General features: G+C 34.9%; 1 protein-coding gene across 2 annotated transcripts in view; it reads right to left on the minus strand.

The window, feature by feature from the left end:
• Positions 1 to 17,444, minus strand: part of THSD7B (thrombospondin type 1 domain containing 7B) — a 1,192,820-nt gene that overhangs the window by 300,653 nt on the left and 874,723 nt on the right. For both annotated transcript variants that reach the window (XM_072613204.1, XM_072613205.1), the window contains one exon: positions 13,744 to 13,922. In XM_072613204.1, coding sequence (XP_072469305.1) covers positions 13,744 to 13,922 — 179 coding nt within the window. The remainder of the gene's footprint in view (positions 1 to 13,743; positions 13,923 to 17,444) is intronic.

Genomic DNA, 17,444 nt, shown 5'->3' on the forward strand with positions numbered 1-17,444 from the left:
ATAGTACTCACTCTCTCCTAAAGACAAAAACAAGCAACATGGAGTTCAATGTATTAGAGTCAGATGTTGTCATATTGATTTATGACATAGAGTCTCAGCCAGACTGCCTATATGAAACATGCAGCTCACTGGAGATTTGGCCAAATCCAAACTCTTTTCTCTATCATCACCCCTAAATTTATTTAACTTCAGCATTAGAACTAACATTATAATTCTACGTTAAGGAATGAAGATAATCTTTCTTTCCTGTATGTGAATATTTTTGCAGACATAAGAATGATTAAACAATTCCTTGTTTGTCTATGATGCTGTTAATAAGCAGTAGTATCTGCTACCATGTATTACTGACTTTCAGAAAAGAAACAAAGGATTCTAATCAGTCCTGATCGTTCTATATTTAAATGAGGATTGCCTTTTAATTCCATGTTAAGGAAATGATAAAGCACATTAAATACAATGTATTAATTTCATTATCAATATAAAAATCATAGAATTTTTGAAAGGGAAGATACCATTTAATCAATACTATCATTTTACAGATAAGGACACTGAGGTTGAGAGGTTGTGACTTCTCAATATTATGTAACTAATAAATGTTGGACTGGAAACCTGGTATTCTGACTTGAGTTCAATACTCTTTGAAGCATTATGGACTACAGAAAAACAGGAAATTTAGGGAAAGGAGAGGCAAATCAGATGGAATTCAATGAATTAAAATAATACATAGAATTTAAAAATTCTAAAAAAGACTGAATTAAAGTCAAATGATTATTATCCTTGGTTAAAAAAAAAAATCTGAGAAATCTAACATATATAACCCAGAACATAAAGACTTCAAAAATTATATCAATATCTGAGAAAGTACTAGAATAAAATTCAAAGGAGAGTGTTATACTGTTAATTTTTTTATATGATTATCCCTTAACCTGTCTTACTTTATCCATCTAGAATAGAAAAAATGGCAATAAGGTATAAGATATACTTTCTCTAAAAGGTCATTTTAATTTGGAGGAGCTTAATGACTAAAAGGGCAGAAAAAGGGGTTATTTTGTGTGGATTTCTATTATTTGTCAGATGATGTAAAATATTGCCACTGTTATGCCACACAATAGGATCGGAATTTTAATAGAAAGTGCTAACCTAGGTAGAAAAAAAAATACAGTTTTCAGACAGAATTTGAGCAGTTTTGGACAGAAAATAGATTATAACATAACTACAAAGGCTCAAATTATCTTCTGGACAATGTAAAATGATGCTTCAATTATATGTGATCAGTTGGTATTTTAAAGATGCAGTAAATTTGTTTTATTTATTTAAAAAACTAGAAAAATATGGAGTGCAAAAAAACCAACTTTAAATATACCAAAGAATGGTTGGATGATATTGGAGAACTTACAGCTATAGCACTTTATATGACTAATAAAACAAAAAAAGAGAAAAATTACAAAAGCCTTTGGAGATTGAGACATGCTTTTAAGTACATTATTGATTTCATAAAAAAAACAGAGTAATGGTGACTATTTAAGCAAATGTCAGGTCAATGTGATTCAAGCAATCTATTGTTATTATGAGCGCCATTCTGATTGGACAACTAAGCATTGAGATGAGTAAAGAACTGGTTGGGACAGGCTGCATGTCCCAGGGATAGTCAATTTGTTAAGCACTGTAGCTCTCTGCCTTAAGGAGAACACTTATTCATATTGAGGTAACATTTTCTAAATGATCTTTTAATTAATTAAAAGAGTTTGCACATACTATATTCAAATAGAGAAGATTTGCCCACTCAAACGTTAAAAATGAACAATCAATTAGTGAGTAGAGAAGCAGTGGTGTAGATGTTTCTGAATGAATTAATGATATCAAGAGCAAGCAGCACATACTTGTTAATCATCCTCTCCACACAATTTTCCCTTCCTCATGTTCTTCCCTGTCAGGTGTCTATTAAGTATGTTAATACTCTTAACCACAGATTGGTGGGAGAGTGTGACCCAGTTTTAAATATGCATTTTGATGCATTTTATTACTAATGCAATAAATTGAACATATTTTGTGTCTTTTTTGTTAAATAAATTGTTATGTTTAAGATCTAAAACTTTCATTTTTGTGAGTGGTTTTTTTGTTTAAGTAATATATCCCATGAGTGTATTCTGAGTGGCTGGATGTAAAGAGAGAAAACTGACCGGATAGGGGTTCAAGAACTAGAGTAGCAAGTAAAGGAAGCATATTTTCACTTAATGAGGTTATTGCAAAGACCATGACAAAATTTCAGTATACATATTGGCAGTGGTCTATCTCTAGGAATCCAGACATGCTAATGTGAAAGCAGGTTGAAGTAAGAGAGCCAATTCAGACAATGAGTGGATGTTGACATATCCTAGTAGATATAGATTCTTCTATAATGATAAAGAGAAAAAATACTAGATTTAGAGTCAGAAGACCTGGATTTGTATCCCAGCACTTCTATTCATTAGTTGTATGATTCAGGGCAAATCAATTAATATATCAGGGCATTAATTTTATAAATAAAACTAAGAGGATGAAAGAAATGACTAATTTAATTTCTAAATTGCAAGACCTCTTTTAATCAACAGTTATTATCACTGATATAAATTCTTTCTTGAGCTGTTTTTCCCCTGCCAGGACAAAAACATGTTATACCTTTCTGTGATCTTTTGGCCTTAGAAGGATATGTCATCATCAGGAAATAATATAGACATTCACACTTCAATAATCATTACTCATGGTGGAATTTGAAACATATAATCCAGTAAAAACCCAGGCTCTGTTATGGAAGTGTTGTATAAATAATTATACTACAAACTACTTGGCTCTTGGCCTTGGATATATGTTTGGGGTGCATTAATTTTCATGAATTTTGAAGATTAGTAGTAAGAGAGGCACCTGTACCAAGGGGTTTGATAACCCAGAAATTACTAATAATCATCAGAAGAAGCCAATTCAAACTTTAGCCAGCTCCCAGCCTAGGACTATGTCACCACTGGCTTCCAATTCCTCTTGAGATCTACCTAGGATTTAAACTCCATATAATATGACAAAGGCTACTGGACTGAAAAAAGTAATTACTAACTAAAAACCTTGAGAGAGATTTGTAGTCAGCTAGCTGCCTTGCATTTGTAAAGAAACATGACTGAAGGAAAAGAGGATTTATACAAGGAAAGAAGGAAAAGGAATTTAACTCCATCAAAACTTTGAGAAGTTTCTTTTCTAAAGCACACTAAATAATCTAGTAGACAATATCTTCAGTTACAGCTATACATAAACACAGAAACGTTCTTCACACTGACTTTTTATAAAGGCTCTTTAAAAAGGCAAAGGGTAGAACATTAAATTGTAATTCAACAAAAACATTTCTGTAGTAGGGTTGAGATGATACAATCCAAGTACATTCCTTTTGAATGAACTAACTTGCTATCAGGACAGAACTCAGAGAGCATAGATGAACAGTGTTAATATGCCCATTAACTGGGCTCTCTGAAATATCAGTTGTCTTATGTAAGCTTTTGGCTGGTGCTGGATTGTTGTCTATGCATGACTGAAACTTCTAATGTGTATCTGCTGTCAACTATTTTACGTTGTTGGTTAATAACTTAGCCACACATTTCAGATATCAGGGACAAGGAGAACAAAGCTGCTATTCTGCTGTGAAAGTTTAACTGGCAGACACATTATTGACCAGACAGAAAGCCATCCACTTTAGCAGGGTAGCTAGGGGTGCTTATAACTAGACAATATCCTTTATTATAGCTTTGAGTTTTTTATGATCAATAATACCAGTACTTTGTTTATACAAAGGATGGTTATAAACTTCAGGGAAACATCAGATTTACTCTCTAGTACTCATCTCATGGAATGATAGCTAAATATGGGATAGATCATGGTACAAGTAGGAATAATTGAAGCTACTTGAATATCCATACACAAAGAGTAGTCACAGATGGTCTGTTGTCAACTTGGAATGGAGTCTCCAATAGAGTTCCCCTACAATCTGGGCTTAGCCCTGTGCTAGTCATGAATGAGTTGGATAAAGACACCCTTAACAAATCTGTCAATAAGACAAAGCTGAGAGAGATCATTTACAGACTAAATGATAGATTTTAAAAAAAAAGATCTTGTCAGGCTACAACACTGGTCTGAATCTATTAAGATAAAATGTAAAAATTAAGACCTCACAAGTACAAAACAAGGGCAGCATCATTAGAAAGCAATTCACCTGGTAAAAGATCTGGGGGCTTTACTGGTGGCAAGTTAAAAATGAGTCGACAGTGTTATGTGATGAAGAAAAATGGCAAACATGATCTTAGGCTGCATTGGACGAGGTAGAGCACCCAGGGAAAAGGAGGTGATGGTCCTAGTGCACTCTGTTCAGATCACATCTAGAGTTCTGGGTTCAGCACCAGTTCTATCATATTTTAGGAAAAAAATATTGATAATCTGAAGAATATTCAGAGGAGGGCAATCAGAATATTGAAGTGCCTGTACTTCATAAATAGTAATAACAGCAGCTAACATTTATATAGCACTTATTATGTGCCAGGGGCTAAGCACTTTAAAATTATACCTCATTTGATCCTTACAATAACACAATGAGGTAGGTATGATCTCCATTTTACAGAGCAGAAAACTGAGTCAAACAGAAGTTAGGTGATTTGCCTAAGGTCACACAGCTAGTAAATTGTCTGAAGCCTGATTTGAACTCAGATTTTTCTGATTTCAGGACTGGTACTCAAACCATTTCGCCACCTAGCTGCCAGAGCACTGGGCAAAGGAATTTGAGTAGTTTAGGCTGAAAAGGAGTTATGTGTATAAAGTTATGGGGAAGCAGACGTGATAACTACCTTCAAATACTTTAGAGACTTTCATGTGGAAAAAGAATTTGTTTTGCTCTACAGACAGCAGAAAAAAAAAAAGAAACAATTAGAAGAATCTAAAAAGAAGCAAATGAGGTTTAAGGAAATCTTTCTAACAAATGAGAGTAGCTCCAAATGGAATGAGCTGCCTTGGATTCCCCCAGCTTGATTTCATGAAGCAAAGGCTGGTTGACCGTACGTTAGGTATATTGTCCTATTTATCTTTTATCTCTCAGACTCAGAGTACACTGGATTTCTCTATGTACTCATTTAACTCTTGAGATTCTGTAACCCCTGACTTTCAATAATAATTATAATAGTAGGTAAAAATTGGATAATATCTTATAATTTAAATTTCTCATAATAGTCCTGCGAGGCAGGTAATTCATATATTATATTCACATTTTATAGATGAAGTAAATTATACAACATTAGTTGAGTCATATAATGTTGAAGAGACCATTATCCTGAAATGTCCATCATTATCTAATAATTAGAAGACTGGAAGTTTGTTAACCATACAGCATTTATGATGCTATACTAAATACAATGGGAGTGGGGCATGAGAGTTTAGATTGTGCAAATAGGTGGAGATGAAAAATAACCTTGTACTACGTCATAATAATGTTTAGATCCAACCTTTTTTTGAATCAATGAAGAATTATTTTCCCAGGTAGCTTGTGACCAAGCATGAAAAGAATTTTCCTGATCAGCTTGTGGAGATCATTTAAGTTGAATGTCATAGAATGAATATGATGGCAGAATATTAGATGTCACTGGCAAGAGGTTGGATAATTTTCTGCACAGCACTAAGGACTTTGGTATACACACAAGACAAAGAATATACGGTGTGAGGGCAAAGTATTTCTAATGTATGGCTCTGGCAGAGCTCTTGTGTCTAATCAGAGGCATTATTTCAGTGACCAAATGATGTGTATGTCTGCAATTAAAGTAAAACACCTCATGCTGGGAGACAGAAGGATTCATAAGTCAGGGTTCCTCTTTTCCTGCCACAAAACACTCTCACTCAAAACAAAGTCAAGTGCAAATCATATCATCATTTCCTCGATGGCATGGTCTTCTTTGGCAAGGAAGGATGAACACGACCCTGTGAGTAGATGCAGCTGGCTGAATGCTAGGTGGGTAACTTACCTCCTCCTCTCCTGTCTGCCTCCCCCTCCCCTTCCTTTTCCTCTCCAAAAGAAGGTAAATTTGGATGGCCAAAAGATGCCCAGTTGACTTGTGTTTTACTGACTCTTTTCCTTTCCTTTCCTTTCCTTTCCTTTCCTTTCCTTTCCTTTCCTTTCCTTTCCTTTCCTTTCCTTTCCTTTCCTTTCCTTTCCTTTCCTTTCCTTTCCTTTCCTTCCCTTCTCTTCCCTTCCCTTTCCTCTCCTCCCCTCTTCTCCTCTCCCCTCCCCTCCTCTCCCTCTCCTCTGCTTTCCTTTCCCCAGGCCCCTGTCCACTGTCTTCTGTCTCCTGTCCTGTCTCAAAACCTTAAAACTACTGCAATCTGAAACTAGGATTCCAATGAGCCCCTCTCTAAGGATTCCTCTGGACCCTCCTAGCTGTACAGTAATTATCAATAGTAACTGTTGCTGTTTCCCACAGCAGCCTGATGTCTTTCTTTTTCTTGACCTCATTAAAGGGGCCATGCCCTGGCTACTTCTTAAACAGGCCTATTCAATGAATGGGTGCTGCCTCACTCTAAGTGAGTGCCTCCAAAGACCTTGGCCTAAAGGGCCCAAGGTCTCCCAGTGCATCCTGGGTCATCTCCAGTCAACCTGATGAATATCTGGTCACTGGATTCAGATGGCTCTGGAGGAGAAGTGAGGCTGGTGACCTGCACAGCCCTCCCTCACTCAATACAAAGTCAAGTGCAAGTCATGTCATCATTTCTCTGATGGCACGGTCTTCACTGGCAACGAAGGACGAACACAAAAATGAATGGATAACAAGGGGGTTTTGTTCATTTCTTTATTTTTGTTCCCCCCACCCAAAAGAAGCAACAAAGAGCTCTCTCAAGAACTTCACTGGTAAAGCTCAGCTTTCTTGTAGTCTCTGGTCATGTTGATATGGCTTCCTGGTCATGTAAGGCCCATTTTCCAAGAGTCATGTTCCAAGAACATATGAATTAATGTACCCTGACCTGTTCACCACTTTTTTTTTTCCATGTAAAGATGAAGGAGACTAATTAATACTGTATTTTTTTTTTATTAAATATGTGTTTTATTTTGGGGCTAAGAAAATGTCTTTTTTCAACTGTCCAATGATTTGCAAGTTACTCATTTTGCATTTTGTATCAATATTAAACCTCAACTAACAACATGCCAATTTGAACTAACAGGGTCTTCTCCAGTGGGCAGGTGGGGATCCATCTATTTTTGGTGAAATGAGGACAAGAGGAAAAAAAAAGAAAATTACCCCTCTCTCTGAACTATACTCAGCTTAACTAATATTCTACCTCAAACTGAAAACACAAGTTTTAGTTCCACAGCTTTGAATATGATATAAAAAGGAACACAAGCTTTTCATTACAAGGCAGAAGAGTTAAGTGGTGATGATATGAAATCCAGTATGTCATTTCTGACAAAAGAGCTTAAAAAAATAATAGCTTTTCTGTGTGAGATAGGCACCCAAAATGATATGGGAACATTGCTGAGATGACCAAAACATCGTTAAGAAATCCTTCTTTTACCCTTCATTCCCTGACTACTTACTACTCCTTCAGTGAATGATATAAGGTCATTCAAATTTTTTTAAAAGGTCTTCTTAAAACTTTCACTATTTTTCTGGAAAGGCTTAGATGAATTTAGTTAATTACGCATCCGTTTGGGCTGTCTTCCATTTTATCAGCTTGGGGAAAGACATGACTTCTTCCTCCATTATGATCTGCCACTCTTGCCAATATACAAGTCAGTGTCAACAGGTAACATGCCAAAAATCTTTTGGCCTACAGTGGGGACAGTGGGAGCCTAACTAAATCAAGTTAAGCTAGAAGGCCCAAAAGAAATATGAGGGCCAGAACGATTTTATTTTAAATGGAGCCTTCTTAATGTAGAAAACAGAATATTCAATCACCTTAAAAATTATTAATCTCTCTTCTCCATGTTCTAACACATCATTAAATTTTATAAAAATGTATTTCTGGAAACTACTTTGTGCTACTGGAGGGTAGGTAATTTTATTTTACCTTGCCCTATATGCCTTTATTTTAACTTGCATTGGCAATGAATTTTACCATGTGGCTTCCATTAAGACAAAAGACAATGTCATTGATTCTCATTGATCAATGAAAAGATGAGTTTCAAAAATTACTCTTCTTTCAGGTATGTGAAGAAACCATAAAGGAATATGCAACCCCCAAAGGAGTTTTAACACTCTGGTATTTAACCTTCTATTAGGTAGAATTTCATATGAAGTAGCAACAGGGAGTATAAGTGCATTTAAAATGAGTGAACACATTATAGATTGTAAAAAATTCTATTAAAATATATTATGTATCTTTTTTATATGCACAGCACAGAAGAGAGTATCAGCCAACTGCCCTGATAATCCAATAAGCTGTTTAGCAGAAATTTTAGGGTTAGATAAAAGCTATGACCATGCAGCAAACTCTAACCACTTAGCATCCCAAATGGAGTTAGCTAAAAGCTCCTCAACTATTGCTATCACTTAGTAACCTTTTCTGGAGAAAGCTGTCATGTTGATAGGTTTGGGTTTAAAAGGGAGACTTTTTTATGATAGATTATAAATATTGATTTCACTAGCAGATTCAGAATGGTTTATGGGCTTGTGTACATAATACCCCCACCTTCCCACTTTTATGGCAGAGTAAGATCTCATAGGGAACCTGAAAAAAAAAAAAAAACACTTTGGAGGCAGAGTCCTGGAAATTTGTCATTTGTAGGTTCTTATTTTTTTTCCTCTTTTAGGTGGGCTTTTGTTTTGGAGAAAGGAAAAGCAAATGTGTGGGCAAGAGGCTAAAGGTTTAAGAGATGCATTTATTTCTAGGGCAACTCCCAACCATGAATTTTGGGATGAGATTCCTTTCTAGTTCAGCTATGGATCATAGACTGAACTGAAAGGGACTTTAGAGCCTACTGCATCCAGTCCATGAAATCTATAATATCTCTTCATCTTACAGCTGATCATAAATTATAGAGCGAGAAGGGACCTTAGTTAGGTTTAATCATTTCTTTGTCTGTAAAATGGGAAATCTGAGACATAACGATTTGCCCTATACCACATGGCCAGTAAACCAATATTCATTTGCTGAAGTCCCTACAAGGTACTAGAGTAGAATACTGGGAGGAGCTAAAAATACCTCACAATCAAAGGAAGGGAAAGCATTGGGTCATAGGATCTAAAGCAGTTTCTATCTCCTCCAACCCTCCATTTTATATTTGAGCAAACTCAGACCCAGAGAAGTTAAATGACTTCCCCATAATGACAGTTAGTTGAGTAGCAGAAGCAAGATTTTTAACTCAGTTTCTCTTAGTTCTAAACCAGTTACCTGTCCATTATGCCAGGCTGAATTTAGAGCATATAATTACTACCTATGTATGAAGAAGATGCTTCCTATATTCATGATAACTCATTATGTCTATGGCACTATGGAATTCTTTCCATCTCCACAAAATGATCACCAACACCTTTGCATTAGTAGTAAGCATTATCAAGGAGAAAATGAGTTACCAAAGCTATGTAACTCTACTGTATCTGTAAGTTGCATTACCAATAAACAGCTTTTGTTGAGTTTTTACTTAGGTGTCTTTCTTAATCCAGGAGAGAGAAAAGGACAAAAAAGCAAGCCAGTTCAAAAGAAAATAACCTGAAAGCTAAGTGCAAAGAAGACTTAGGACAAATAACCTGAGGCCAGTGGTAGAATTGAACTTTCCAAAGGAGCCCCACTGGGGGAGGCTCTAACTGTATCACATTTTCAGTTTAGAGAAACAAACAGCAAGTTTCTAAAGCTGGAGAAGTACAGTCATAAATAAGCAGCTGGGGAACGTTTCCAAAATAATGAAAATCCCTGACAACCCAATTTATCGGCCAATGAATTAAGAGATGAATTTCAAATAACACTTGATACTTAGATACCCAAAGAGAATAGGGACTCTTGTAAAATTTAAAAACAAACACATATTATGGCACCTATAAATGTCTACCCACATACATATTTACTTACCAACACCTGTTTATAGAGATAATTGTGCTACCTTTAAGAGGGAAACATGCTATAGCGAATTTTACTTTAAATTTTAGGATTTGCACAAAGGTAATTTCCATCATAATTCATAGACTTACATTAGCACTAAGGAAGTCACTTTTTTTCCCAGATTTGTGTTAGTGACTAGAACTGTAGTTTAGGATTGAAGACTGTGGTTCTAGGTGTAACTGTGCCACTGAGACAGCAGATAACTTTTCCGTGTCCTGATAAAGGCTAGAATCTCACAGGAATACAAGTGCAGTTCAACCCAGGATTCCACCTCTGAGAGTGGCAACTCCCTTCTGTACTTTGTCTTTCCCTATCAGAATGTAAGCTACTTAAGAACAGGGAAATCAAAGTTCTTTTCTTCTATTTGTATACAGAGAATTGATCCCAGTGCCTAGCATATACTAACTGCTTAGGTAATAATTGCTTGCTCACTCTCTATCTATCCACATATCTATCTCTATCCATTCATCTCTCTATCAACCTATCAATCTGTCAGTGGCACTGTGACAGGAGTATGGGGGACTGAACAGTTATACTCCCTGATGTCAAAATTTAGTTATGTCCCCTCCTCCTCTAAACATCTCCAATCTCAATTAATAATGTATTATGGAATTTTGACCTCTGATTGAGGTCTCTTCTGGCTTTCGAACTGTGATCCTTTTCAAACTTTTGTTTTAAATTGGTAACATTACTAAGGGTAACATGATTACCTTTAAAAAGATTACAGGGGCAGCTAGGTGGTGTATGAATAGAATAAGGAAGACAGGAGTTCAAATCCGACCTCAGATATAGCTGTGTGACCTTGGGCAAGTCACTTAACCCCAATTGCCTTGCCTTCTTCTCTCCAAAAAAAAAAAAAAAATTAAACTTTCTCTTTGATGTTTCAGGATGTTCTCTGCTATTATAGCATTTTGATAGTAGATAAAATACATCTATCTTCTCCCTATCCCTACTTTCACTTATCCAGAATTGTTCTACTTCCCTGCTATATTTTTACTAGAGAATTTTTTTAAAAAATAATTCCTCACATAGAAGTCCTTCCATTCCCTTGATGATTTGTTTCTTCAAAAGTAAGGTGAGGAAAATTAATGTTGTAAATCGTAGCTTCTTGAGCTTGTTGTAAGAATTAATAAGACTGTCCATACATTATTCACAAGTATACGTGCTTAATCATTATTTTTCATTTGAGTGCCTAAAAAATCCCATGGTAAAGTCAAATGACGTGTTAAGCTATCAATCATGTGGAAAATCTTTTGTTATAGTAAAGAACTGGAAACAAAGGGGGTGTCCATCAACTAGGGGGATGGCTGAACAAATTATGGTATATGAATGTAACAGAATATCATTATGCCATAAGAATGTACAAAACAGGCAGAACTGGAGAACTTATATTAAGTAATATGTAGTCAAATGAGCAGAACTCGAAGAATAATTAATTCAATAACTATAATTCTCTAAAGGAAAATTGCCATCACCAATTTAAGGATTACGATAAATGCAGTAATGAATTGCATTTTCAAAAGACTATGATGAATCCGGTTCCCCTCAGCTGGCAGAGAGGTGATGGACCGTATGCGCAGAATGAGACATATCTCATTACATGCAGCCAATGTTCAGGTTCATTTTCTTTGACTCTACTTATTTGTTACATGGGAAGGCTTTTAGTTTTTGTTACAGGAAAAGAGTAAAGTGGAGAGTGGAGAAATAGTGATGGTAATAAAAAAGAAGAAACAAAATAAAAGAATATAATTTAACATTAAAACATACAGACAAGAGAGAAGAAAAAATTTCAGGAGAGAACAGAAAAAAGCAGGACCGTTACCACCACATTACATTTAATATACACTCAAAAAATAAGCTATATATGCTCACAATTTCATATAAAATCCTCTTTCCTCTTCTTTGTATATTAAAAAAAAATCACTTTGTTCATGTTTATTAAGCTCATAATTTTAAAAACAATTTAAAAGAAGCTTCTCTCCTTCCCAGTGCCAAATCATATTCCTTTTTTACTCTTTTCAAAGTGAACAAAGGATCACCTTTTCTTGGTTTATGGCTCCATGATGAATTCCCTCTCTCTGCATTTTAGTTCAGTCATTTTACATTCCCCTCCACTTCTGTAGACAGCCTGTTTTCCCATACATACTGACGATTCTTTGAGTCCTCTATCAGTACATAATTTCCTTGAGGGTAAAAACTGTATCAAAACTTCTCCAGAAAGCTTAGCATATTATGATGTCCTATTTGACTGTCTGATAATTTGTAAATTTGTCAACTTGAGAAAAGAAAAATAATAATGGAAGTTTTGGGAGTCAATACTTCTTGATTTGATAAACAACAAAAGACCTTTTATTTAAAAAAATTAATTGTACAAGAATTTTTTTTATAATTATCAATTAGAAAATGACAACTCTCTTCTCTTTAATAGCTAGAGGCTGTTGTGTAAGGATGTTTTTTTTTCAATTCTAAAAGAAAAAAAATATATATATACATGCCAGAGAAATACTTTAAGTATTTATGAATTGAGAAGAACATGCCAACTACTGTATTCTTGCAAGGCAAAAACTAATTAAAAATCTTGTATATGTTTCCCTAAGGTAAAGAATCATTATGGAATTACCGGTAAACTCTGAGTGTATTTTCAAACTATTTTTTAATACATAACTATGTCTATTAATACAATCACCACCTTAAATCCAGATCTATTCTAATTATACGGCCTATTAAAAAGCAAATTAAAGCAACAACATGCTAGTCTCAAAATTCTGATGTCCCAGGATGTGGAAGACACTCTTCAAATATGAAAAGGGCACAATATACATTAAACTAGGAGTTTCAGTTATAAATTATCTATACACTATGGATTAACTTTTTTGAGAAAACTTTCAAAAGAATGAAGAAAGTGAGGGGAGGAAGCAGGGAATAATTGGAAGAGGCAAGGAATGAAAGAAGGCATATAAGGACTGAGGGTGAGAAGAAGGATGGAAAGAATGAAGGGAGGAAAGAAGGAAGGAAACATTTATTGAGTGTTATTACATATTACATATTATTAGCCTTACAAGTATTATATCACTTTGATCTTCACAACAAACCCTGGGCAGTATGAGTAAAGAATGCTACTGACCCTGGTAAGTCTGATAGAAGGGAACTTGATGGGGTCAAGAGAAAATAGTAAAAACAGTTTTTGTTCAAAAAATGATAGGGAAAAAATGGAGTGATCAGATATTTTCTTCAAATAAAGTGACAATTTCTTCTTAACTTTTTGCCTTGACAATTATTATTTTTTTCTTATGTTGGGCAATAATTAGTTGGTATGGTTTACCAATTTCTGTAACTTCCAGTATTTGATTGAATTATTTTTCTAGGCTCAATTCATTTTCCTGTTAGTTTGTATTAATTAATCCCTATCAAACCATTTAGCAATCTTGTTGATAAAAATTATCTTTGCATTCTATTAAAGGAAGAGTAAACAGTCTATCTTCTGATATTCGAAGTTCTTTTATTTGTATTCTGCCTTTCACAGCATTCTTTGGGAAAAAACATGATTAGCTTTATTCATGTGTTTTTTTAAGTTAGAGCAATAAAACTTTGATATCACCTGGAAAAATCACATGGGAATAATTTTAATTATTTCACTGATTACTTGATACCCTCTACCTGATTCTTGAGATCCAGTTTAGGACATGGACGGCCTCCATTGTAAGGTTTTTCTTTTAGCCATCTGGAACGGATTCTCACTCCAATCCCACAAGATGAACTGCAAGATCCCCAATTAGACCAATCGCTTAATTTGCAATCAAATGGACACGGAATGATGCATTCTTCTTCAATGTAACCTGAAAAAAGGGGAAAAAAATTGGGAGGAAGAAAAAACAACAGACAAAAATTTATTAGATCGTAATTCATCGTAGTATTGGAGCACAGAGGGGAAGGGGAAAGGAAAGCAAAGGGAAGGTAATGGACATTTATTAAGCACCTACTATATCCCAGGCACTATGTTAAGCACTTTACCAATATTATCTCACTTGATTCTCACAGCAACTCTGGGAGGTAGATACTATTATTTTATAGCTGAGGAAACAACAAAAAGGTTATTTGCCCAGAATGTGTAAAGTTGGATTTGAGCTTGAGGCATTACTTAGAGGACATGTATTAGAGGACCTAATTTTATAGATAAGGTACTGAGACCTAGAGAGGTTAATTGACTTGTCCCAGGTCACACAGATCATAAGTAGCAGAGATGACATTCCAGTTTTCTGACCCGAAATCTAGTGCTGCTCTATCGTACCTATGGTTAGAATAGCTAAGACTAGGGAGATATTTGGCATTTCCCTAAATGTTGCTCATATTGGCCAACAACATAAATTTACCAGGCACACTAAATTATCTCCATGTTTCTGACTAGATAAATAGGCACAGATAGAAAAAATACAATAAACCAATATGACTTTTGCCTGCATTCCAGTTGGCCTGTTCTTCTATTTTATACCATAGCCAATTCATGGAACAAAAGGGGAAGGTGGAGCAAAGAGATGACTGATGATAAACTTGGTGTCTGACTCAAAAGAGAGAAAGACAGAGAAAGAGACAAAGAGAGAGACAGAGATAGAGAGACAGAGACAGAGAGAGACAAAGAGACAGAGACACAGAAATACAGAGAGAGAGAGAGAGAGAGAGAGATGAATAAAAGGACTGAAATAGATACGGGTTGAAGGATATGATGTGATCACAGGATCATATCTTTAGAGCTGGAGAGGACCTTAGAGACTATCAAACCCATTCTTCTCATGTTAAAGGTAAGAAAACTAAAGTGGAAAGAGGTTAAGTGCTTGTCCCAAGTCATGTAGCCAGTTAAGTGCTTGAGATAGATTTTGTTCTCAGATGTTCCGAACTCCAAGGACGGTACTCTATGTAGTTTTCCAAGCTATGTCTCCATCATCTTTTACAAAAATCGAGCCTTATACCTGTATTACAATAACAGCACACATTTACATGATATTTTAAAACTTACAAAACACTGTCCAACAACCCTAAGAGGGGCTCCATTTCACAGATTTGGAAGCTGGGGCTCAAACAAATAGAATGACACAATGGTCGTGCCATTAGGATGTACATGAGCCAGGATTTCTATGTGGATCTTCTGACTCAAAGTCCAATGCCCTTTCTACTTCATCTTATAATTCTTCATGTTTTGCCTGAGGTGGTGGGACTCAGGAGTAACAAGGCATATTTATTGAGTTTCTACAGTTTATATCACTCATTTAGAATAAAATTTACTTTTCAATTTCATGATAAAACTAGAGGATTAGAAAGAGATCAGTTTGATGGCAGCTGTGAAAAGACATCAGAAAGTTGCTAAAAGGAGAGGAAGAGCAGAAAATATGAGGACTCGTGGAGAAAGGCAAGTCTTTATGCAATAACTATCCATTTTATAAAACATTAGAATTGAAAAGGATTTCAGGTGTAAGATTTAGTTGAATTCCCCATAATATTTCAGCCACAGAACACCTCAGGACATGAAAGGAGGAAACAGAACCCAAAGTTACTGTTTGTGAGTCAGAGTATGATATAGGGAATTTCTTGTGGAGATTTGGAATTCCACCAGGATAAAAGGGATTTGGAGAAATCCTGTAGAGAAATGGATGCCTGTTTCATACCTGTCCACTCCTAAGTTGATATACACAAGTATTTCTGACACTTTTATTTCATTTTTACTATTTAGAGGGGAAAGTATCACTACCATTACAGTTATTCTTGGAATTCTTACATTTATATCATATATAGTAGCATTGCTCCAAAGAACATAGATTGAAAAATAATGTTCTAATCCAGTTCCATGATTTGCACAGAAAAATTAGTACAGATAGGAAAAAAATGATTTGCCTAAATTCATGCAGAGCAGTGAGATTGGCATATTTGAACCCAGGGCTTTTGATGCCCAGTTTAATGGTCTTTCTTGTATACCATTCTTTGAAGAGTATGTCTCACACACAAGTCAGCAGCCCTATTTAGTAATCATTGAAAATCCCCATGATGGTACAAACAAAGAAGACAAAAAGGCATATCACCCAATTTTTCTATGAAATAGGATATTGTTTATATCCAGATGTGATTTTTCTATTACTTGGTACCTCGTTGAATTTAAATTATTGTCAAAATCATGCAGTAGCTTTCTTTATTGAAAACAAAAAAAAAAGCAAAAATAGGGTAAAAATATACCTTTATGGTAGTTACGCTTTAATTCTTTACAAATTTAAAAATAAAATACCAACACCCCTCAAATAATTTTAAACACAATCAAAACATATTTGTCTTTCTTTAACACCTATATCAAATCCAACAAACAATATTATTGTTTGGTAATGAAAGGTAAGTTCTCATGTTATGTTTGGAACTATACACAGGACAGGAAAAATGGTTGCTTTCCAGTAGTTTCAATCATAAGCACATGCCAGAGCTGTTAAACATACCTATTTTCCTTTCCTTATTTCTCTGAATGGAGGCCAAGACATGTTTAGTTGACACAAGAAATACGTAACAAAAATACTAATAATAACTCTTGATACGATTCATAGAGTACAAAAAGTGAATTTTATACTAAATTCTCTAACCTTTTATAAATACTGCTTACATACATTTCCAAAACTGGGGACCTAAGAACACATTTTCAAGTTTCATTTAGGCCAGAAACATTGACTGAATCATACAAGAAAGTACATAATGGTGCAAGAGTTCAGATAACCTAGAAGCTTTGTCCCATTTTTTCCCATTTATTAGAAGACAACAAATATAGATAATATAAATAGATAAAATATAGATAATCTAGAACCTAGACAAATGATTATGTAATCCATGCTTTTTTGTCACTGAAAATAAATTATGGACCTTTATAGAGACTGTGTACCTGGAAACATCAAATAAAAACAATGTTGAGTGGTAAGGACACTCCAGACCTTATTTTTCACAGTCTTCCTTGTAAATGAGATATGATTCTGGATTCATTCTCTAATGGTTATATGAATTGTTTTATTAGGAGCAATGCTTCCAAGAGCTTAAGATCTTTTCATCATGCCATGACATTAACATTTTCTAAATATTCCTGTAACTAGAAAATTAATTAAGTAACTTCATCTCTCAGGATTTCTGTTTCTTCATGTATAATATGAAAGGATATTAGGAAAGTAGTTTAAATAATCTCTAATACCTCTTTATAGCACTAAATCATATACACCTATTACCCTATTTCAAGGAAAAGAGTCAGAAAGATTACAGTAAGTTATCTGAAATGAAAGACAAGAGCAAGAAATAAGAAGCAATTAGATTCCTGGCATATTAGACATGGAGTTACTAGGACTAGA

This window comes from Notamacropus eugenii, chromosome 5 (genome assembly GCF_028372415.1).
Source record: "Notamacropus eugenii isolate mMacEug1 chromosome 5, mMacEug1.pri_v2, whole genome shotgun sequence".
NCBI lineage: Eukaryota > Metazoa > Chordata > Mammalia > Diprotodontia > Macropodidae > Notamacropus > Notamacropus eugenii.